The sequence below is a fragment of the Mangifera indica genome, chromosome 10 (genome assembly GCF_011075055.1).
Source record: "Mangifera indica cultivar Alphonso chromosome 10, CATAS_Mindica_2.1, whole genome shotgun sequence".
Classification (NCBI taxonomy): Eukaryota; Viridiplantae; Streptophyta; class Magnoliopsida; order Sapindales; family Anacardiaceae; genus Mangifera; species Mangifera indica.
The window spans coordinates 13868818-13893478 of NC_058146.1; the positions used below are offsets into that span (position 1 = coordinate 13868818).

General features: G+C 32.5%; 3 protein-coding genes across 3 annotated transcripts in view; all 3 read left to right on the forward strand.

Moving 5' to 3' along the window:
* The window catches only part of LOC123226775 ((R)-limonene synthase 1, chloroplastic-like), a 29531-nt gene extending 21405 nt beyond the window's left edge, over positions 1-8126 (forward strand). The window contains exon 2 of the mRNA XM_044651299.1: positions 7827-8126. Within this exon, the coding sequence (XP_044507234.1) occupies positions 7827-8126 (300 nt within the window). The remainder of the gene's footprint in view (positions 1-7826) is intronic.
* Positions 8127-8223: 97 nt separating this feature from the next.
* On the forward strand, positions 8224-8834 carry LOC123227321 ((R)-limonene synthase 1, chloroplastic-like). The gene is made up of 2 exons (XM_044652085.1): positions 8224-8568; positions 8657-8834. The coding sequence occupies exons 1-2, from the start codon at positions 8312-8314 to the stop codon at positions 8817-8819; spliced, it is 420 nt and encodes a 139-aa protein (XP_044508020.1). The 5' UTR covers positions 8224-8311; the 3' UTR covers positions 8820-8834.
* A 136-nt stretch (positions 8835-8970) lies between these two features.
* LOC123227322 ((R)-limonene synthase 1, chloroplastic-like) lies at positions 8971-15938 on the forward strand. Its single transcript, XM_044652086.1, has 3 exons — positions 8971-9106; positions 9192-9407; positions 15869-15938. Exons 1-3 carry the CDS (start codon positions 8984-8986, stop codon positions 15911-15913), a joined length of 384 nt encoding a protein of 127 aa, XP_044508021.1. The 5' UTR covers positions 8971-8983; the 3' UTR covers positions 15914-15938.
* The last annotated feature ends 8723 nt before the right edge of the window (positions 15939-24661 follow it).

Below are 24661 nucleotides of genomic sequence, written 5' to 3' on the forward strand. Positions count from 1 at the left end.
CTTCGAACGATGAGAAATAAGATGTGCTTCCATCGATTCGGCTTCAGACAAAGAGAAAGAAGATGCGCACTCGTTGTGCAAGCGTCTTCCTCTTTGATTCGAAAAGCACAGTGAATCATCTTCCACCAGGGCATCCTTGTCTGTCATCAGCCGCCTTCGTTGTCAATGGCAAAGGAGGAAAGATAGGCTGAAGACAGTCTTGGTCGAACTCTAGTTGCCAAAAATAAAATATAAAATACAATAATAGTGAGGAGAAAAAAAATTAATTACCTTAAACAAATCCTTATCGCCCTTTTTAATAGATGGTTGGTGGATACCTTGAATATCAAAAGCTGTAGATATAGAAGATGGAGGTGAAACCATTTTGACATACTCCTCAAAAAGATCAAACAAATTATCACGCACTTTATTAACATGTGATGAGTAGTCACCATAAATTTTCTTATAACTTCACTCAACAAGCTGAATTTTGCATCAAGGGTTTAATATTACAAAAATCGCTAAGATCATATTAAATTCATGCCAATATTTCTCAGACTTTGCCATCAAAGTTGCCATTTTGCTCGTGTACTTTTGATTTGTGACTTTTACTGCTAGTGATAAGAATTTGGTTGTTCATTTTATCGGCAATGACTGGGTTTTATGAAAAAGAAAGAGTGTTGGACTTTTCTTTGTAACTCTTCCACGTAGTGTAGTATTGAGCAAAAAGATCTAAAATATTCTAGTTGATTAACGACTAGAAACTAAATCGTTATGTGTTTTGCCCTTGACTAATAGAATCTAAAGTCAAGGAGCTTGCTGGTTTTTCCATCATCCAATCCACAACAAATCGAATGAAACCTGGCGAAAAAGAAGTGAACACTTTGCGGAGGCTCTGACAAGACATCTTTGTTTTCCCTCAAACCCCCAATCCGCTCTCACTCGCCGCTACTAACGGGGTCTCGGTTGATTTATTAGCCTTATCGTACTACTTTTGCGATTTCTCCTTAGTCTCCTTCTAATCCAGTACCCTTTATTCCTCTCCCTTTGGTCAATAAAATCCTATAGCCGACTCCCTATTTCCAACCCAAACTCCATAAAACTCAGGACTTTTGACTCTAAAAACAAAAACCTTTGCCAAGAGAACTAGAGAGTCTACCCTTTGAATCCAATGGCAATGCTTTTGAAAATGGTGTGTTTATTCATTTATTGAAAGATTTATTAAAGTCAAAACATCATATGTGTAGATGAATTTTTCCATCTTAAATGTTGAGCTCATGTTTTGAACTTAGTTGTGCAAAATTGATTGAAAGAGATTGATGAAACCATTCACAAAATTAGAGAAAATATCAAGTATGTTAGAGGATCTCAAGTTGGGAAGCACGAATTTTTGGAATGTGTGAACTTATTGTCCTTAAGTTGTAAGAATGGATTGAAATAAAATGTTCCAACAAGATGAAATTCTACTTATCTTATGTTTGAGAGTTTCGAAAATATATATTGAGCTTACAAGTATAAAAATTAAAACTTATATTACACAAAACTAGTCGGTTTGTGTTAAGGTCCAATCCACACATTTATATATCACTCACTTTACTCAAGTTTATTAAATATGAGACTCTCTTTCTTTTTTTTTATTTGAGTTTCTAACACTCTCACTCAAGTACAACTACCTAGGCTGTTAGACTCGCTATTTGACTCAGCCGGTTTTTGGCTGAGTGTATTGTCACTTGTATCTAAAAACACTTTAGGTTGTTACACTCGTCATTTGACTCATGTTTTGACACTTTATCGGAAATATATATTGGGTTTATAAGTATAAAGATTGAAACTCATATTATACAAAATCAATTAACTTGTGTTAAGATCCAATTCACATATTTAAATACCACTTACTTTACTCAAATTTATTAGATGTGATATTTTTTTTCATTTTTTTTATTTGAGTTTCCAACAGAGAGTGCTCTTTTTTATCGATGTGCATTTTGTCACTTAGAACTAAGTGACTCACATTATAAGAGTAGTTCATCTTTAAGTGAATGGGACAGAATTGAGAATATTAGCAATTTGTTGTCAATCTTTTATGACATTTCATATATGTTTTCCGAGACAAATTATCCTATAGCAAATTTTTATTTCTCTTATATTTTTATGACTTATGTGACTTTGACAGAAAGTATTGATTCAAAGGATGAGTACATAAGCAAAAATGGCAACTTTCATAATGGTAAAGTTCGAGGAATATTGGCATGAATTATATATGATTTTGGCGATTGTTAAGATACTTAACTGCTGATACAAAATTCAATTTGTTGAGTAGAGTCATAAGAAAATTTATAATGATTGCTCACCACAATTTGCTATCGTGCACGAGGATTTGTTTGATCTTTTTAGGGAGTTAGTCAAAATGATTTCCCATCAACCAAAATTAAATTGCAACTCAGTGGGCATTGAGTTTTCCACATAGGAGACTTGGGTTTGAGTCTCCAATCAACAAGTCAGTTGCATGAAATAGCACAAAACGATGTGTCATTGCTCTATCATCCCTAACTTTCTGCCCGATCAAGATTTGAGTCGTACGACTTGTTTAACGACCCGATTACACATTTGATCATATTTTGCCCACTGGAACTTTGATTTTGATGATTCTTACGTTGATTTGCTCTATATTTCATCTCCTAAGGATTTACATCATCAATATTTCTTAAAAACAACCACAAATCATCTAAATTTTTTTATCATCCAAATTTCTTATAAATTCTTTTCTATAGGTTTCTTACATAGCAATTTAATTCTTCTATTTCTATTTCTCTATTAAGATTACTATCATCTCCAATTTTTTTAAATGAATTTTGATAGAGAATAACAAAAAGAAATTCAAACATTCATCAAAGGAAAAATCCTCAAGTATGTTTTCCATCTTAAGCGGAAAATAATTGAAAGCACTGGATTGTCTAAAATCGAATTACTCATACATCTCAGCATAAACAATACATAAATTGAAGTATTAACCTCTCAGTTTTAATTTTCTAATTCCATGTACCTCTACATAAATTTTCTCTTTCATTTTGCTAATTGTACCTTTTCCTCTCTAGGGCAGAAGTCTGTAGTTGATATTCAAATAAATAAAATATAAACTTCTATATTTATGTTATCATGATATCATTGTGTTCTTTTTTGTCTAAGATGTAAGTAAAATTTAAGAAATGGAAATTTGGGTTGTGAAATGTCATGTTGCTGGGAAATAACATGGATAACTAAATGAGGTTTTGAATGTTAGGTTAGTCATTAAGACAATACGAAAATTGCCGTTCTTTCCGGTATTATTCAAAAGATGTGTTTTCGTATTATCTATGTTTCTAGAGAGCATTCCTCAGTTCCTTCCAGTTTTAGCGACTCTCTCTTTTATGGGGCTTGTGCTTCAGCTTCCGTTTGCACATTTTATACTAGCTAAAGGTATGGAACTTTAATGAAAAATACAATTTGTTGAATCAGGCTGACGTGTTTAGTCCTTGAGTCTGATTTAGATTGAATTCATGGTTTGATTTGAATGAGTTGATTTTGAATTATAACTCTAGTTAAGTTTGTTCAGTTTGAGATTGACACATTCATTTATTCAATAATATTATTTATTTTGGTGAGAATATTGTTTGTTTTGCTAACAACCATGATAACACATCTCTTCAGATATATGTAAACCCTTAGAAGGAATATAGATTTGAAAAGACATGTTGATTTCAAAATTCTATCAACATACATGCGATAGAATATAAATTAACATGCAACATGATATAAACATCTCAAGCAGCATGCAAAAAGGTGTCTAATATACCAAACTAGATAACCTCATATTTATAAAATCATAAGCTCTTACATTAGTCTAAGGACATCAATTCCCATATAACCAAAATGTGCAATACAAATCCATTAACATATCATCTCATAAAATCAAGCTATTCCAATATTCCGGCATGTTTAGAAAATGCCCAAAACATGTTCCTTTAAAAATTTTTCTCTGACTTATATTAAGGCTAGAGCTAATCCTTGTAACTACATCTAAGTTCGCTCTAACAATCACTTAGCCTCGAAATCTGTGTACAATGTGAAACCTATACTCACCATCTCACTCGCTGACAAAGAATTTTTGAAATGAATTACAAAAGAAAACAACTAAGTAAAAAAAGAACTAATTAAAAAAAACAATTTAAAACACAAATTTAAAAACAATTAAAAATTTAAAAAAATTGGTTGGCTAGCCAACCAAGTACCCGGCCAACTAGAATTTCTTTGAAAAATTGGTTAGTTGGCTAGCCAAACACTTGACCAACTGATTTTTTAAAAAATAAATTAATTAACTGAGTATTTGGTTAGTTGGCCAATCACCTGGCCAACCTTCCTACCATAGAAATAATTGAAAAATTGACCTTTTTATGTCATTTCACCTCCAAATCATGCATCTTAAATATTTTTCCAACTCACATGCATCATTTATACCAACCAAAAATTTTTTCAATATAATAAGATCAAATATAAAAAAACTCAAATCAACCTAACAAAAAACTAAGCAAATCTATAAAATTTTAAACCAAAACTCACATCATTTGACTTTTTTAAGTGTTTAAGCTAAAAATCAGCGAAGATGATGAAAACCCGCCGGTGAAACGTGTCCAAAGGGATGAAAACATGGCTGTCAATGATCGAACAATGTTAGTAATGACTACTTGGTTGATCTATCCACAATCTATCCACAACGGAACGATGACGACTTGGTTATTTGGCAATGGTGGTGAGTTTTATGTCTTGGTTAGGTGAATAGAAATCCTAAAGATATTTTAGATATTTTATATTTTAAACTATATATGTATAATAGAAGAATAAATACATATATATATATATATATATATATAAAAGAAAAAAAAGTGACTATTTTAATTAATAATCTATTTTATTGCCTCTTTTAATTTCTTTGTCAGCAAAAGTTGCCTTCTTTTACCGGCCCAACAACTTTAAAAATCTAGCCTGGCCAGATTTGGATCAGCAAATTCTATATAATACAGTGCCACCTGCAAACCATATTATTCATTTTTCCAATGTGGGAGTGGTTTTTCATGGCTTGGAACATACTGTAGTATTATTATTCCTTTTGAAAACAATAAAATTTTCCACAGAGTATGGAGTATCGAATTAGGTATATTGATTATTTGTTATAATGGGATTGGGTAATTTTAAATTTGGATAAAATAAAACTTAATCATATAATTATATATTATATGTATATCTAATTATATATTTAAAATTATGTGAACATAATATTACTCCACAACATTTTTTGTAATTTTAAATGTGTTTGTATACCACGATAATTACATCTTAACTTCTTAAAATTATCATAATACATTTGTGATCATGCGAAATGATGCAGCATTCTGGAGTATATTACAATACAATACAATACATGACAACTATTAAAAATGGTAAAAAAAAAAATGTTTTTATACATTAAGCTTCTTAATGGTAAAAAGATTACGAAGATTTGTTCAGTTCTCTTATTTTTAATTTCTTCCAATTGATTTTGTAATATTTTTGCTTTACTCGGACTTTCTTTTGTGTTACCACTGTTCAAAGTAAATGATGCCCATGCCATGAATTTCTTTGTGTATCGCATTTTCCCTGTGAAATAACCATTTGTGGTAACTTACACGAAAACTATACCCATACAAAATGTAGCTGAACGGACTAATCAAACCAGCAATATGTAAAACTGCACGTGCACTGTAGATGCTGACACTCTTGTAGTTTAGCCAAGATGTAATTGCAAAACAATTATCCCAAAAGGAGTACCTTAATGTCATTTTAAATATGAGCAATACTATATATATACATTTTTACGTATATAAATAAGTATATAAATGATATGTTATTATATGATCTATGTTATTTTATTATTAATTCAAAATCACTCAATCACATAATGATACATCATGTATGTATCTATTTATGTATTTAAAAGTGTATACGCATAGTTTGTTGTTCAAATATAACCACCCAAAGTCACTATCTAGTCCCAACTATGCATTAACACTTAATTCTATTGTACTGTTGAAGGTTCACTCTCAAAATAGGCTTCTAGACATTGTGAGCATCATCAAAACCCTTTTAGAGTGGGGTGCATATGAATGAAGTCTAATTTGAACTCTCCTTGGCTCAAATTCATTTTGAATAAAAACAGTTTTGTTCAAGTTTGTCAAATCAAAATTAAGGATGGTTTAAGTTTAGCTTAAAGAAAAATGATTTGACTTGAGTTTGGTTGGAGTTCAGCTTGAGTTTATAATTCGAATTTATAATTCAAATATATCACTTGCTATCAAAACAACGTCTTTTCATCTAATAATAGATAAAACGATATCGTTTTAATAATTTTTTAACATAATTCAAATCAAACTATAAACTAAGCTCGAATAGAATTGAATCATTTAATAACTTGTGAGCTAAATCAAGTTAAACTTTTTCTAACTTGAGTTTGGCCTGACTTGAATTTGATTTGAATTCAAACTAAATAAATTGAAGTCGAATCAAATTGAATTGAACGAACTGTTTCAGTTTAGGTCCAACCATACTCTTAGATTCCCCCTTCTACAAAGTTGCAGTCCATTAATATATTTCCTCATCTTAAAGAACATAACTCAATTATCCTTTCTTCACTTCTCTCCCTCTCTCCTCTACACTAATCAAAATTACTCCACGTTAGTATTATCACATCGGAGGAGAAAAAAAAGAGAAGAAAAGAAATTTTTTTTACGAACATGTGATGGTGAACTTCCCAAGAGGAAGAGACTTAATTGAATTTCCTTTTGACAATGAATGAAATCACCAAATACATCTTTAATATCTAAAATAATAATAGTGTGATATAAGATTTTATCTATTAAGTTATATTAATAATTATATATTTAATTTTGAATTAAATTTAAATTGGTCAAAGATATTATAAAAAGTTTACTGATGAGATAAACAGTATTACCAACAGGATAAATGGTATTGTCATATAATGATTCAAACCAAACTTCAATCAAGTTATTAAATTGAAACTTTAGCTTACATTCAATTCAAATTAAAACGAATGTTAATTTAAATCAAGCTAATTCAGTTCGAGTCTACCTCTATAATTGCGTATCAATTATTATGAAAAGAAATAATAATAAAAATATGGGTGTTTTAGTCATTTAAACATAAATGTAATTTGATGCCAAAAATATTTTGACATAATTTTATATTAAAAGCTTACTAATCAAATACAAGTCAGTCCTTCAATATATATTAATCCAACAGCATATCATCACTCTCATCAAATTAATTTGTTGCGTTTCCATTTTTCTTTTTATAGTAATTTTATGAAACTATTTGTTTATTTCTCCCAATTTTATCAGATTATATCGAGACCTTCACATATTATTAGAGATTTGAGTTTGTGGAACAATAATGGCTTTCTGCATTGCTTCAACCGCTCGTGTAGTTTCTTCCATCTCTGTTTGTCAAAACCGTAGAGTGTTACTCATCTCTAAAAGACCTACTAGCAGAATTACTGCACAGAAGCGGGTCCGGTGCAGTGCTAGCACAGAACTTAATGCTTCAACGGCTGTTAGGCGATCAGGGAATTACCAACCTTGCATTTGGGACGAAAGTCACCTGCTATCCTTGACCAATGAGTACATGGTAGCTATCTAGTCGTAATCTTCTTTTACTAAATTATTGTTATGTCTTGTTCTGTAGAATAATACAAAATTTAAACTCTGCATCAGAAAGATACATGTTCAGTGGAATAGTATAAAATTTAAATTCTGCATCAGGAAGATAAATACAGAGAGAAGGCAGACAAGCTGACGGAAGAAGTGAGGAAGATGACAGATAATGTAGACAAGGAGAATCCATTGAAACAGCTTGAGCTGGTTGACAACTTACAGAGATTGGGATTGGCTTACCGTTTTGAAAATGAGATAAACAACATATTGAACAATATTCATAATAACAGTGATGATAAATGGAAGAAAGGAAATCTATATGCAACCTCTCTAGAGTTTAGACTCCTCAGACAACACAGTTATAATATTAGTGAAGGTAGTGATCGATCGAAGAAGTTTAATCTTTAAATCAGAAAAAAAAAAAAGAACAATTATCATTGTAATCTATATATAACAAGTTTTTTCTTGAGTGCAGAAGTTTTTAGTGGTTTTAAGGACTTGACTGGCAGTTTCAAGGCATGCCTTGGTGACGATATCAAGCGATACTTGGCTTTAATGAAGCTTCATTTTATGGGTTAGAAGGAGAAACTATCATGGAGGAGGCTTGGCAGTACACTTGTAAATATCTTAAAGAGCTTGACATTAAGGCTATGGACACCAATATGGCATTGCAGGTGAAGCATGCACTGGATCTTCCTCTTCATTGGCGGGCACCAAGAGCAGAGACAAGGTGGTTCATAGATTTCTATGAGAGACGAGGAGACAAGAACCACCTTCTACTCGACCTTGCCAAATTAGACTTCAACATTGTGCAAGCAATACACCAGGAAGATCTTAAAGACGCCATGAGGTAAGTAAAGTCCCTCCTCTACGTCTAGTTCGAATGATTTCATAATAATTTCATAATTTTTGTTTTTTCTTCAACTTTGCTTATGAAGGTGGTGGAGGGATACTGGTCCTGGAAATTTAAGTTTTGTGAGGAACAGATTGGTAACATCATATTTATGGGCTGTGGGGACAGCTCATCAACCGCAGTACTCATGCACCAGGAAAATCATTGCAAAGGCCATTGCCTTAATTACTGTGATTGATGATATTTAGGATGTCTATGGCACCTTACCCGAACTTGAGCTTTTGAGTGACACCATTAAAAGGTTGACGGAAAAAAAAAAAAAAAATCTTGTTCTCGGAAATATGTAACTAAATATTTTTTAGAAACTTCTCCCAATGTTTCTTTTTTTGGTTTCAGATGGGATATTAAAGCAATGAAACAGCTTCCAAGCTACATGAAAATAAGTTATGTTGCGCTTTACAACTATATCAATGAAATGGCTTATCACATTCTCAAAGAACAAGATTTAGACGTCATAGAACATCCAATGAAAATAGTAAACATGAGTTATTCCTTTGTATTAATTTATAGTTAATTCTGAATTTTTTCTCAAGGTATATGATGCCATGTACATTGATCAGTGGGAGGATATAGCAGAAGCACAGATCGTGGAGGCAAGATGGTTCCACAGTCAGTATAAACCAACCCTAGAAGAATACATGGAAAATGCATATGTATCGGTTACAGGCCCTGCAATATCAACTTTGGCTTACTTGTCTGCTGCAAATCCAATTGTGGAAAAGGAAGTAGAATTCATTGGGAACCATCCACCTTTAGTAAAATTGGCATCTATGGCTTTCCGTGTCAGTTTTTTTTCTTCTTACTTGTAACCGCTTCATGCAGTTACTAAGCAATTACCACTTCATGGTTTAATAGTCTGTAACTCCCATGCATTATGGTTTGTAACTCACATGCCATAACTCCACACTTTGCGTTGCATTCTTGATGGTAGAATGCTTTTTAAGGCTATAAATAGGGTCCCTGGGTGAGCTTTTTCTACACTTGAAAACATACACCATTATATGAGAAAAAGAGATCACCTGGAAGACGAAACTTGCAAGCAATTTCCAGAGGATTATACTGCATCAAATCGTCAAGCAATGGCTGGAGGTTAATGTTTAATATTCCGCATATTAATTTTGGTTTCTATCTTGCATACTCAGTATATATATGCTTAGATAGAGACCATATACATGTTCTAACATTTGGTATCAGAGCTATTTTATGCCTCTGCCTTGCTTTGATTTGTATAACATTCAAAATTTTTGTTATCCCGAATTTCTTTAGAAAGAGAAAGTTGGTTGTTGGCATTTTTTGAATAAAATTTTTATTTAGATGAATTCTACATCAAAAACTGAGAATTTTGATATATGGAACGTCAAAATCAGAGTTTTGTAGGCTGATTTAGAGTGCAAAATGTATACGGGTCTGAAACCGGGTCTATCGACCCAAATCTTGACCCGACTAGAGGTCAGGGACGATCTTCAGATGACATGTCATTTGCTTTTGGTTTGTGCAGATGACATGTCATACCCATCACTTCTGTCTCTTTTGTTATGCACTGCCAGTCGACATGACATCTGCATTCATCTCCAACGGATGACATGTCGTTCATCTACTTTATTAAAATTTAGAAGTTTCCTTCAGTCTCGTGTCTTGAACCCAGGCCATAGGGCACAAGGTTCTGAGTGAGACACTTGCCGCTCATCCAATTTCATTTTCGTTGAGAATTTGGGATATCGTACATTGTTATATGCTTTAGTTTTAGTTTTCATAAAATTCTAATTTGCTGGAACCCTTTACCATCCTCTGCCATGAATAATAACTTTGTTAGGGTTAAGTTTGAATATTTTTGGCCTTAATAAAATATATTTTTTTATAATATGTGATTGCCAAAATTATTATTATTAATTTTAATTGAATAATTTAAGTTTCATTTATCCAATTTTTAGTGTTTATTAAATAATTTAATATTATTTATATGATTAATTTTATGCATAATTTTGGTTTAATTGAAATTATACTTTAAATAATTTCTTAAGGATTATATGCATAAAATTAAATGTCATGTGATTAGTATAATATTTGATTGATCATAGAGTAGTCACAGCATCTTTGATTATATCAAAGTTATACATTAAGTATCCTAGGATCACATTTAATTATATGACATCAATTGTAATTAATCAATATAAGTATGATAAATTTTATCCCACAGGAATTTTTATTATATTTATATGATTAATTAGGATGAAATAATAAATTATTTTTCTTAATCTACCTACAGGAATTAAGAAAAGGAATATAATTTGACAATTTTATCATACGGTTTATATATTTGTATATAAACCTATTTAAATTAAAAACTTAGCCCACAGGCAGTTTTTATGTTATATGGTTTATATATTTAAAGCATGTTTATACATTGGTAGAACATGATATTAATTTTGATAGCTTCAAATTTAGTGACTTAAGCGTGTATGTTAATATTTATTTGCAGTTATTCAACCTGTGAATTTCTCTGATAATGTATGTGATGTTCCTATTTTGAGTGGTGACAATTATAAAATTTGGAAAGAGAGAATTCTTCTCCAATTAGGGTGTATGGACATTGATTATGCTATTAGGAAGGATGAACCACCTACAGCTACAGAAACTAGCACTCAGAATGAAATTGCCCTGTATGAGCATTGGGAGCAATCTAATCGCTTGAGTATGATGTTCATCAGGACACGTATATCTACTTGTATTCGTGGTTCAATCCCTGAGTGTAATAATGTCAGGCAATTACTGAAGGTTATTGATGAACAGTTTGAGTCTTCAGATAAAACACTTGCCAGCACTCTAATAACAAAGTTTACATCAATGAAGCTCATTAGTGTTAAAGGTGTGCGTGAGCACATCATGCAAATGAGGGATATTGCGGCTCAACTTAAGGCTCTTGAGATTGAGATGTCTGAACCTTTCCTAGTGTATTTCATTCTAAATTCTCTTCCACAACAATACGGACCCTTCAAAATCTCTTATAACACACATAAGGAAAAATGGTCAATCAATGAACTTCTAACCATGTGTGTTCAAGAGGAAGGAAGGTTGTTGATTGAAATGAATGAAAGTGCACATATGGTTACACAAGGGAAGAAGAAGAAGAACCAAGCTAAGTATAAGGGAAAGGATAAAATATTCAATCAGCCCGAATTTAAGAAGGAATCCAAATGTTTTTTCTGTAAAAAGAAAGGACATGTCAAAAAGGATTGCATTAAGTTTAAAGCTTGGCTTGAAAAGAAAGGTAATCCAATCTCACTTGTATGTTATGAATCTAATATGGTTGATATTTGTCATAACACTTGGTGGATTGATTCTGGTTCTACAATCCATATTTCAAATACCTTGCAGGGCTTTCTAAACCAAAGGAAGTCAATGGCCAGTGAACATAGCATCTATTCAGGAAATAAGATGCGTTCACATATGGAAGCGGTCGGAACGTGCAGATTAGTTTTAGATTCTGGTTTTGTTTTGGATTTAGAGCGAACCTTTTATATTCCAAGTTTCTCTAGAAACTTGATTTCTGTTTCAAGACTTGTACCCTTTGGATTTTCCTTTACATTTAATGAAACTGCATTTAGTTTGATTTATAAATTTGCAGTTGTGGGAAATGGTACATTGTCTGACGGTTTGTTCCGAATTCATTTACAAAACAATGTTTCATTTAATTTGATGAATGTTCAATATAATGTTGGTATTAAAAGAAGTGTTATGAATGAAAATTCTTCTATATTGTGGCATCGGAGATTGGGACATATCTTCATAGAAAGAATTAAAAGGTTAGTGAATGATGAAGTACTAGATACTCTAGATTTTACTGACTTTGATACTTGTGTGGATTGTATAAAGGGAAAACAAACCAACAAGTCAAAGAAAGGTGCCAAGAGGAGTTCAGACATATTAGAAATCATACATACAGATATTTGTTGTCCTGATATGGACGTTTATGGTCAAAAATACATCATCTCATTTTTTATGATTATTCACGATACATGTATCTCTACATGCTCCATAACAAAAATGAAGCATTAGATGCCTTTAAGGTTTTCAAGGCAGAAGTAGAGAAACAATCTGGAAAACAAATTAAAATCGTGAGATCAGATAAAGGTGGAGAATATTATGGTAAATACACTCATGATGGACAAGCACCTGGTCCATTTGCAAGGTTTCTTGAAGAAAATGGGATTGTTGCCCAATACACTATGTTTGGTTTTCCAGACCAAAATGGTGTAGCGGAAAGAAGAAACCGAACTCTATTGGACATGGTACGGAGTATGCTTAGAAGCTCCAAACTTCCTAAATCACTGTAGGTAGAAGCTCTTAAAACGACAGTGTATATATTGAACCGAGTTCTAACAAAGGTTGTTTCTAAAACACCATTTGAGTTATTTAAAGGTTGGAAACCGAGTTTGCGACATATACGCGTTTGGGGATGCCCATCTGAAGTAAGAGTTTATAATCCACATGAGAAGAAATTAGACCCAAAGACTATAAGTGGTTATTTCATTGGATATGCCGAAAAGTCTAAGGGTTATAGGTTTTATTGTCCATTACATAGCACTAGAATAGTGGAATCTCGAAATGCAAAATTCCTTGAAAATGACTTAATCAGTGGGAGCGATCAATCTCAGGATTTTGAGAAAGATCATTCAGATACTCAACCACCATTTCGAGTAATAGATTGGTTGTTATTTACAACACCCTTCAAGTTCAAATGGATGTTGAACAACCAATTAATGAAGTTCCATAAGTTACTGATAATACTCTAGTAGATCAAATTGTTCAACAACCTTCAGATATTGTTGAACCACCAGTTGTACACTCTACTCCATAAGAGGATAGTGTTACAATATTAAGAAAATCAACTAGAATGAAGAAATCAGTTATTTCTAGTGATTATATAGTGTATTTACAAGAAATTGACCATAATTTAGGAGCTGAAAATGATCCTGTTACGTTTTCACAAGCAATAGATTGCAGTAAATCTATTTTGTGGTACAATGCTATGAAAGATGAGATGAAATCTATGAAGAGTAATGGAGTCTGGGATCTTGTTAAGTTACCTAACGGGGCAAAGGCCATTGGGTGTAAATGGGTCTATAAAACAAAGAAAGACTCATTAGGTAACATCGAGAGATATAAAACAAGACTCGTTGCTAAGGGTTTCACTCAAAAGGAGGGAATCGATTATACGAAGACTTTTTCTCTTGTATCTAAAAAAGATTCTTTCCGTATTATAATGGCATTAGTAGCCCATTTTGACTTGGAACTACATCAAATGGATGTGAAAACGGCATTTCTCAATGGAGATTTAGAGGAAAAGGTATATATGAAACAACCTGAAGGATTCTCCTCTAGTGATGGTGAGCATTTGGTGTGCAAGCTTAGGAAGTCCATATATGGATTGAAACAAGCATCCCGTTAATGGTATTTGAAATTCCATGAGGTTATCTTTTTATTCGGTTTTGAAGAGAATATCATGGATCAATGTATATACCAGAAGGTCAGTGGGAGTAAAATTTGTTTCCTTGTTCTATACGTGGATGATATATTACTTGCAACCAATGATAAAGGATTGTTTTATGAGGTGAAACAATTTCTCTCTAAAAACTTTGATATGAAAGATATGGGTGAGGCGTCTTATGTCATTGGCATTAAGATTCATAGGAACAAACCTCAAGGCATACTAGGTCTATCTCAAGAAACCTATATCAACAAAGTTTTAGAGAGATTTCGGATGAAAGATTGTTCACCAAGTATAGTACCAATTGTGAAGGGTGATAAGTTTAATTTGAACCAATGCCCTAAAAATGAACTTGAAAAGGAACAAATGCATAACATTCCCTATGCTTCAGTTGTTGGAAGCCTTATGTATGCTCAGGTTTACACAAGACCTGACATTGCATTTACTATTGGGATATTAGGAAGATATCAGAGTAACCCCGGTATAAACCACTAGAGAGCTGCAAAGAAAGTGATGCGGTACCTTCAAGGGACCAAAGAATACATGCTTATATATAAATAGACTGATAATTTAGAGGTAGTTGGTTACTCCGATTCGGATTTTGCTGGCTGTATTGATTCAAGAAAATCAACATCTGGATATATTTTCTTGTTTACCGGCAGAGCCATATCTTGGAGGAGTGCCAAGTAGTCATTGATTGTTACATCTACCATAGAGGCTGAGTTCGTTTCTTGTTTTGAGGCTACATCACATGGTGTATGGTTGAAGAGTTTCATATCTAGGCTTGGGATTGTGGATTCTATTTCTAAGCCAATAAAAATTTATTGTGACAATTCAGTTGCTGTTTTCTTAGCTAAAAATAATAAAAGTAGTAGTCGAAGTAAACATATCGACATTAAGTATTTAGCTATTAAGGAACGTGTAAAAGAAAATAAAGTGGTCATTGAACACGTTAGCACTGAATTGATGATTGTCGATCCTTTGACAAAAGGCATGCCACCAAAAAGTTTTAAGGATCATGTAAAGCGAATGAGAGTTGGTCTCATGTCACAATTGTGATGGGAGTGAGTTTCATCATGTGATTTGATGTATATACATTTTCTATAATAAAATTATTCAGTTTTTCAACTGATTAAGTTTTCTCATTTTATGTGCACATTTTGGTTGAGAAAATAATCAAATTTGGACCCAGAATAAACATAAGGTTTATTCATTAAGTTATAGAGGAATGAATACATCGTGATACATGGAAGATAATACTCGTTCTTAGAGGACTTATCACCATGATTCGTGTATTTTATTTATTTACTTTTGTATGTGGATTGATGGGTTACAGACCAAGTGAGAGAATGTCAGTTTTTTCTTCTTACTGGTAACTGCTTCATGCAGTTACTAAGCAGTTACCACTTCATGGTTTAATGGTCTGTAACTCTCATGCATTATGGTTTGTAACTCACATGCCATAACTCCACACTTTGCGTTGCATTCTTGATGGTAGAATGCTTTTTAAGGCTATAAATAGGGTCCCTGAGTGAGCTTTTTCTACACTTAAAAACATACACCATTATATGAGAAAAGAGATCATCTAGAAGACGAAACTTGCAAGCAATTTTCAGAGGATTATACTGCATCAAATCGTCAAGCAATGGCTGGAGGTTAGTGTTTAATATTCCGCATATTAATTTTGATTTCTATTTTGCATACTCAGTATATATATGCTTAGATAGAGACCATATACATGTTCTAACATTCCGACTTCAAGATGATTTGGGAACTGCAACGGTATACATATAAAATATCATTATCCTTGAACATTGCTTTGAATTATTCTATTTCTAAGATTTAATCGTGATTATTTCTTTAAATAATTTATATTAGGATGAGTTAAAAAGAGGGGATGTTCTTAAAGCAGTCCAATGTTACATGAATGAAACTGGGTGCTCCGAGGAAGTTGGACGTGAACATATTCAACAGCTGACGAGGCAATGGTGGAAGAAGTTAAATTTGCTCAGAACTTCTAAAGATTCTCCTTTGCCCAAAAATATTACAGACATGATATTAAATCTCCTGAGAACATCTCATTTAGTGTATCTACGTGGAGAAGATGGACATGGTGTTGAAGGCCAAGAGATTATGAATGTCATGACATCACTGTTTCTTCAGTCCATTCCTTAATTTGTAAGGCCAAAACATTAATATTGTTTCTGGTTTACATATCTCAAAGGTCTCCTATATATGTCAATGGTCATTTTGAAGAATATTTTTTATATAATATATATATATATATATATATATATATATTATTATTATTATTATTATTTTTGCTAACTATTTCTTCCATATTAGACACTAAACAAGTGAAACCTTAAGTTTAATAACTAGTTGCACAGCCTAACTCAAGAGTTCATAGTGGACACTTCTTTTTTTGCCCTTTTTGAAATACAATTGGAATTTTAGTTATTGACAAAGGGAATTGAAAGAAACTTTTGACTAACGTGATGAGTGATCTCTTTGAATTTATTTGACTTAAGTACATAAAATAAAGGCCAAAGGTTTGATGAAACGACAAAATGCCACCACTTAAGTTTAATAAACCCAAAATGCCACCCATAAGCCAACTCTATTAACAAATTCTGTTAGTCAAAGGTTGAAATGATAATTTTGCCCTTTCCCAAATAAAATGTCAAAATTATCCTTAAATAAAAATTATAAATTGTGCATTCTTTTATTTTAATTAATAAAATTACCCAATTACCCCTTATTGTACAATAACTAAATAATTGCTCCCAAATCTGTAAGACTAAATGCGATTCTATCATTTGACTAAAATTGAATTTTATGCTTTATAAATTTGTGAATTTTCATTGATTTCTGTATTGTTGGATTTGCAAAATTTGATTAACTTTGTAATTTTGCAATTTCAATACATATTTCTGTTTGATGGAATGCATGTAATCTATTATACAATTTGAAGTTGGAATTCATGGAGAATCATTACACAAAATGCATGAAGACTTTCAATTGGAAAGTGCATGCAAATGTTTATTACAAATTGATAGAAAAGTACACAACAAAAGTGAAATTATGACTTGGAAAGAATCAAATATGTGATTCAAACAAATTCTACTGTGAAATGTAAAAATTCCAGTAGATTTGGGATTCAATATAATTGAACATGCATTCATTGACTGGAAACATACATATAGCAAATGGGTTATGAGATTAATTAATTCTAGTAAATCTCAATCAAATTCCATTCATGCAACCAACTGAAACACAAATGAAAACCAAGAATTCAAGTAAATATGGATATCTATCAAATTACAGAAGCAAAATTGAATAAAAACAATACATGCAGCAAATGAATTCTGTCTAGGTCTTTAATCCATTCTAGCAAATTTCAAGTGCAATCCATGCATAGACAATGAAATTATGCAAACTAAAAACCTACAATGAAACAAACATGAAATCTAAGAATTCCAGTAAACTACAGACTTAAAACAGTCAATGAAATCATGCAGAGTTAGAACAAATGATGCAAAAATCAAATTATGCAGACTTAAACTACAAAAAATAAACAAACTCCAACAGTAAAATTTAGCAAGGACATCTAGACTCCAACATAAATCATGCATGAATGAACACAAACCTATGACAACATGCAAGCAACATTACAAATGCAAACAGTTTGTGTTGAAGATATTATTCAAAATCTGTTGCAAGAAAATACTACAAAAATCTCTCAAATTAGTTAAGTTGTTAGTTGATAAATAGGAGTCAAAATAACTAACAACTAGTTACTTAATTTTCTGCATTTTAGCCTATAAATAGGCATTGTTATTTGTCTTTAAGGGTGTGTTTTAAAATAACAACTCTCTACTTCTGCAAATTTTCAGAATCTTTCTTGTTTTTTCCTCAATTATAATTACAACAGTTTTCCTTTTAAAACAAACATTTGGTATTAGAGCCAACTTTGGGTGGTTTTTCATGGCAAACCACGATAGTGCGATGAATATAGCCCAACCTTCCATACCAATTTTTAAAGGAGACAATTATAAGTTCTGGAGCATCAAAATGAAAACATTGTTTAAGTCACAAGAGTTGTGGGACTTGATGGAACATGGCTATAATGAGCAAGATGAGGATAGTAGGCTGAGGGAAAACAAGAAGAAAGATTCGAAGGCCCTATTCTTTATACAACAAGTTGTCCACGACTCAATTTTCTCAAAAATTATAGGAGCCTCAATAGTAAATGAGGCATGGACAACTTTGCAGCGAGCATTTCATGGCTTATCCACAGTGGTCTGCAGGCACTTCATCGTGAATTTGAAAATCTGCACATGAAGAATGGTGAATCAGCGCAGGAATTCTGGTCAAGAGTAGAAGCAATTGTCAATCAGATGAGGTCTAATGAAGATAACATCTTGGAAAAGACTGTTGTAAGTAAAGTACTAAGAAATTTAACTCCAAAATTTGACCATGTGGTTGCAACCATTGAGGAGTCCAAGAACTTATCCATTTATTCACTTGATGAGTTAATGGGATCATTGCAATCTCATGAAGCAAGAATTAACAGAATAAAAGAAAAGGTTAAGGAAAAGGCATTCCAAGTGAAAGGAGAGAGTTCAAAGGAGCATGAAAAAGCTGCAGGTCGTGGAAGAGGCAGAATAGGATTTTGAGGAAGAAATTACAACCGAAGCAGAAAAGACAACAAAGGATTTGAGTAGAGATCTAGCAATAACAACAGGAGCAACATCCAATGTCATCATTGCAAGAAATATGAGCATGTGAAAGCTGATTACTGGCTCAAAGATAAATAAGAAAATTTTGCAAAAGAGATTGATAAAGAGAGCAAGTTGTTCATGGCACATTCTAACACAGTTGACACACAAGGTAAAGTGTGGTTTATCGATAGTGGGTGCTCCAATCACATGACTAGTAGAAAGACAATCTTTAAAGAGCTTGAAGAGTTCGACACGACTCAAAAGAAAATTGTTAAATTGGGAGATGATCAAGAAATGCAAGTGGAAGGAAAAGGAACAATAGCTATCAAAACTAGCCAAGGTAAAACTAAACTCTTACATGATGTTCAATTTCTTCCTAAGTTAGCACATAATTTGCTGAGTGTTGGACAACTCTTGGCTAGAGGATATTTAGTTATGTTTGATGATGGAGCATGTGTCATTAAGTATAAACAATCTAGACAAACAATTGTTAATGTTCTAATGACCAAAACCAAAATGTTCTCACTTGACATTTCTGCTATGGACAATTTTGCTTTGGCACCTTCAATATGGACACCTGAATGCAAAAGGATTACAACTATTGGAAAGAAAAGGTATGGTTTATGGATTACCAAAAATTCAAACTTTTGATTTATGTGAATGTTGCATTTATGGCATGCAAACCAAAAAATCATTTCCTACTCGAAAAGCTTGGAGAGCCTCAACATATCTTGAATTAGTTCATGCAGACTTATGCGACCCTATGAATACTGAGTCTCTTAGAGGAAGTTATTATTTTCTTTTATTTACAGATGATTTCAGTAGAATGAGTTGGATATATTTTCTGAAATCCAAGTCAGAAATATTCCAGAATTTCAGAAAATTCAAAGCATTGGTAGAGAAGCAAAGTGGTTCAAGCATTAAGGTACTTTGCACAAACATAGGCAATGAATTTCTATCAAAGGAGTTTAATCATTTCTATGAGAAGAAGGAATTCAAAGGGAGCTGACTGCACCATATACTCCAGAATAGAACGAAGTAGTGGAACGTAAAAACAGAGTTGTGGTGGAAATGACAAGAAGTCTCTTGAAAGGGAAAGGTCTTCCAAACCAATATTGGGGAAAAGTCGTAACATCAACGATGTACTTGTTAAATCTCTCCCTTACCAAAGCTGTCCAGAATGTCACTCCATATGAAGCATGGAGAGGAATCAAACCAACTAAGTCATTTGAAAATTTTTGGTTGTATTGCTTACGTTTTAATTAATGCTCAAAATCACCAAAAAATAGATGAGAAATTTATTAAATGTGTTTTTGTTAGTTATTGTATTGAGCCCAAAGCATATAAATTATATAATCCTATGACTGATAAGATAATTGTCAGTAGAAATGTAATATTTAATGAGGCAGCAAGCTAGAACTAGAGTAGCAACAATGGCAACAAGGAAGATCAGTCTCAAATTCCATTGACAGAGGAAACAAATTTAGCTGTAACTCCAACAAGTTCACCAACTTCAACTCCAATTCAATGCAGTCTAGCAATTACACCAAATGCAAACTCTAACAACAGCAGTTCAAGTGAATCCTCCAAAGAGACCCATCAATGAAAGTCAAATCACTAAGGGAGATTTATGAATTGAAGGAGTTTGCACTAATAGTTCCAAATCCTACAACTTATGAAGAGGTAGCAGAAAAAGAGGAGTGAAGACAAGCAATGAAAGAAGAGCTCATGTCCATCGAAAAGAACTCAACTTGGGAGCTACCAGACTTGCCAAATGGGAAGAAACCAATTGGTGTTAAGTGGATATTCAAGACGAAATTTCAAGTAGATGGTAGTATTCAAAAGTACAAGGCTCGACTGGTTGTGAAAGAGTATTGTAAACAACAAAGGATCAACTATGAGGAGACATTTTCACTTGTGGCTCAATTCAAAACAGTAAGATTGCTCTTATCGTTGGTAGCTCAACTCAACTAGAAGATGTATCAATTCAATATGAAATCAACATTCTAAATGGTGAGCTCGAAGAAGAAGTCTATGTCTCACCACCAGAAGGCTTTGTGATTAATGGGAAAGAAGAAAAGGTGTACAAGTTGAGAAAGACTTTTTATGGCTTAAAGTAAGCCCCATGAGCATGGTATGGTAAGATTTATACATATTTACAACAAAATAGCTTTGTAAGAAGTGCAAATAAGCCTACCCTTTATTTAAAAAAACAAGGTAAAGTTGATTTCTTAATAGTCTGCTTATATGTAAATGATATAATCTACATAGAATCAAATTCAGCACTTGTAGAGAAATTCAAATCCAACATGATGGGCACTTTTGAAATGATAGACCTAGGGTTACTGCACTATTTTCTTGGATCGGAGATATTCCAAGATGAAGATGGGGTGTTTATTTTCCAAAAGAAGCATGCAACAGATTTATTAAAGAAGTTCAACATGTCAAATTGCAAGATGGTGGCTACTCCAATGAACAAGAATAAAAAATTGAAGCAGGAAAATGGAGTAAAAATAACAAATCAGAGGCAATTCAGAAGTTTAGTTGGTGGATTGATATATTTAACACACACAAGACCAGACATTTCATTTTCAGTTGGTATTGTGTCAAGATTCATGAGCAATCCATCAAAGCAACATTATGGAGCAACAAAAAGAATCTTAAGGTGCATTGCAAGAACATTGAATTATGGAATCTGGTACACTCATGTAACAAATTTTAAATTAGTTGGCTTTACAAATAGTGATTGGGCAACCTTATCAGATGATAAAAGAAACACTTTCAAAAATGTGTTTGGACTTGGTTTAGGTGCAATCACATGGTGCTCTAAGAAACAATAGATAACAACCTTATCAACAACAGAGGCAAAGTATGTTGCTACCACTACAGCAGCATGTCAATGTATTTGGCTTAGAAGAATGTTGTGTGATTTACAGCAAAAACAAGAAAAGGGAACTGAACTTTATTGTGATAATAAATCAGCAATTGCAATGGTAAAGAATCCAACCTTTCATAGCAACATAAAGCACACTAAGCTGAGATTTCATTTCATTCGGGAATTGGTTGCCAAAGAAGAAATAATCATGAAGTTCTATCACATTGATAGTGATTGGGCAACTCATCAGATGATAAAAGAAACACTTTCAAAAATGTGTTTGGACTTGGTTTAGGTGCAATCACATGGTGCTTTAAGAAACAATAGATAGCAACCTTATCAACAGCAGAGGCAAAGTATGTTACTACCACTACAGCAGCATGTCAATGTATTTGGCTTAGAAGAATGTTGTGTGATTTACAGCAAAAGCAAGAAAAGGGAACTGAACTTTATTGTGATAATAAATCAGCAATTGCAATGGTAAAGAATCTAGCCTTTCATAGCAACATAAAGCACATTGAGCTGAGATTTCATTTCATTCGGGAATTGGTTGCCAAAGGAGAAATAACCATGAAGTTCTATCACATTGATGTCTAACTTGCAGATATCTTCACCAAAGCCTTGTCAAGTCAAAGTTATGTTTTTCTTATATCATTGCTTGGAGAATGTGATTTTGAACTAAGGGAGAGTGTTGGAGATATGATTCAAAATCTGTTATAGGAAAATACTACAAAAATCTCTCAAATTAGTTAAGTTGTTAACTGATAAATATGAGTCAAAATAAAAAACAGCTAGTTGCTTAATTTTCTACATTTTAGCCTATAAATATGCATTGTTATTTGTCTTTAAGGGTGTGTTTTAAAATAACAAGTCTTTACTTCTGCAAATTTTTAGAATTTTTTTTGTTTTTTCCTCAATTATAATTACAACAGTTTTTCTCTTAAAACTAATAGTTTAATATAATAAATAAAGTACATCAAAAACCAAGAAAATCTTTTATTGCAAAAGATCAAAGACCATAAAGGCTGAAATTGGTTTATATTGAATTGAAGCTACAAATGTTTAAAATAAGATTGTTATAGATAAAAAAAAACTAGCATACTCCATTAAAATAACAACTTAGCAACACTGAAAAAATATACAAAAAGTATACAATCATGCAATCATACAAGCAATGCTGATATTCAGTTCATTAGGCCAATTTTCTACTTGCAATATACTTACTCCACTCATCAACTGCCTTGTACATAAATAGACATCAAATAATTATTGGATTTGGATACCAATGAAGAAAGAAATGTAAATTTCAACCGACTGGTAGTACATTTCAAAATCATAAACATTAGAAAAAGGAAAAAAAAAAGGATGAAGATGTCTTATGCTATAAAAATACCTGGTTTATTTACTTTTGCAGCTAAAGGTTGTCAGGAAGAAGAAGATTGTGCATACTGTGACCTTGCAGAATTAGTTGTCATGGTGTGAATTCTCCTTCTCTGTTTACAAAAAAAATAGAGAATTATTTAGGGAAAAAATAAATCACATGATCTATTCAATGAAAAAATCAGTTTGAGCATTACCTTTTCTCTTCCTCTATTAGCATTTTCTGGAATTTTTTTGCACAATCTCTTGTGTCCTATTTAATGGCATGCACTGCATTGTACTATAGACATGTATTTGGTCTTTCTCTCCTCACCAAGGCCTCTCCTCTTTGTTTGTCTTAGCCCGCTAGTTTTAGGGTGTCTAGATGGTAGATCCAACTTGTCTTTAGTGCTCTTTTTCCAGTTCCTCCTAACTAGAACATGATGTATCATTTCAACATATGTTTTCACATATGCTGGAATCCTTAGTCTCTCATCCACAAAGTCTTCAAAAGAGCAATAATTCATATGAAGAATGAAGCACACTGCATGCTAATGTGCGACTCCAAAAAGTTGCCACATCCCACAATCACATTCTTTTTTTTGTAGATCCAATGTGTAACTTTTGCTTGGTACAACATTCATGTCAATCACTTCAAACTCCAGTAAACCAGCATGCAAAATATTCACATTTCTTGCAGACTTAATATTTTTGTTCAACTTTTGATAAACCAAGGGAGGCAGCGAGGTTGCCCACTCATTTCCAACCTTTAATGTACTTTATAGTCTCATCATTATCCTCCTCATAGCCAACTTAATGAACAAATAAACAAATATTCCTAAGGATTAAGTCTACTAACATTATTAAATATTGAAACCTGGTGAGAATATTTGTAAATTGCTTATTTGTAGTACAATACTTTAAAACTTTAAAGTGACCAAATCGTTTGACACAAGATCTCAAATGATGTGAACACAAATGTTTATGTGTTTTGTTCATCCATGATAAACTAGATTCTTGGTCATTGTAATTGTTACTCCATTCTCCTCTTGATTAAGGTTTGCAAACATTCTTCTCAACCAATTTGCTTAACATGTTGACGAAGTTGTCACTAAGAAGATTAACTAATGTTTTGGTCAAATATATACATATTTCCTTTTGTCTTTTTTTTTGGGGGGGTTGGAGCCCAATAATGTTATTTAAGATTCATAGATTATGATATGTTCTTTTTGTTTAAAGAAAAAGATTTTGATACTAAAGAAATTTTTTAAATAAAAAAGAGTAATTTTATTTTTATTTATACACCACATGTCACTTGAGTCTTATGGGAGCACCCATATATTATGAGATAAGGAATACAAGATTGGTTGCGGCAACATAACACACATAGTTTGTGCTACACGTACAACCTTATACCAACTAAAACCTTATGAAAACTCAGGATTATGAAGTGAAAATATTACTAATTGCATAATTTCTACATGTATTTCCCCAATTTTGGAATGAGAGAAATGCTCTACTAATCTCTAAAGAAATTTCTTGGAGCAACTATTTTTTTTTTGTTTATAAATAACCTTTATTTGA

Coding starts and splice junctions, on each gene's coding strand:
- LOC123227321 (XM_044652085.1), top strand. CDS start 8,312: ATGGAGGAGGCTTGGCAGTACACTTGTAAATATCTTAAAGAGCTTGAC. Junction 8,569..8,656: donor GATCTTAAAGACGCCATGAG/GTAAGTAAAGTC, acceptor TTGCTTATGAAG/GTGGTGGAGGGATACTGGTC.
- LOC123227322 (XM_044652086.1), top strand. CDS start 8,984: ATGAAACAGCTTCCAAGCTACATGAAAATAAGTTATGTTGCGCTTTAC. Junction 9,107..9,191: donor TAGAACATCCAATGAAAATA/GTAAACATGAGT, acceptor TACATTGATCAG/TGGGAGGATATAGCAGAAGC. Junction 9,408..15,868: donor TAAAATTGGCATCTATGGCT/TTCCGTGTCAGT, acceptor CATGTTCTAACA/TTCCGACTTCAAGATGATTT.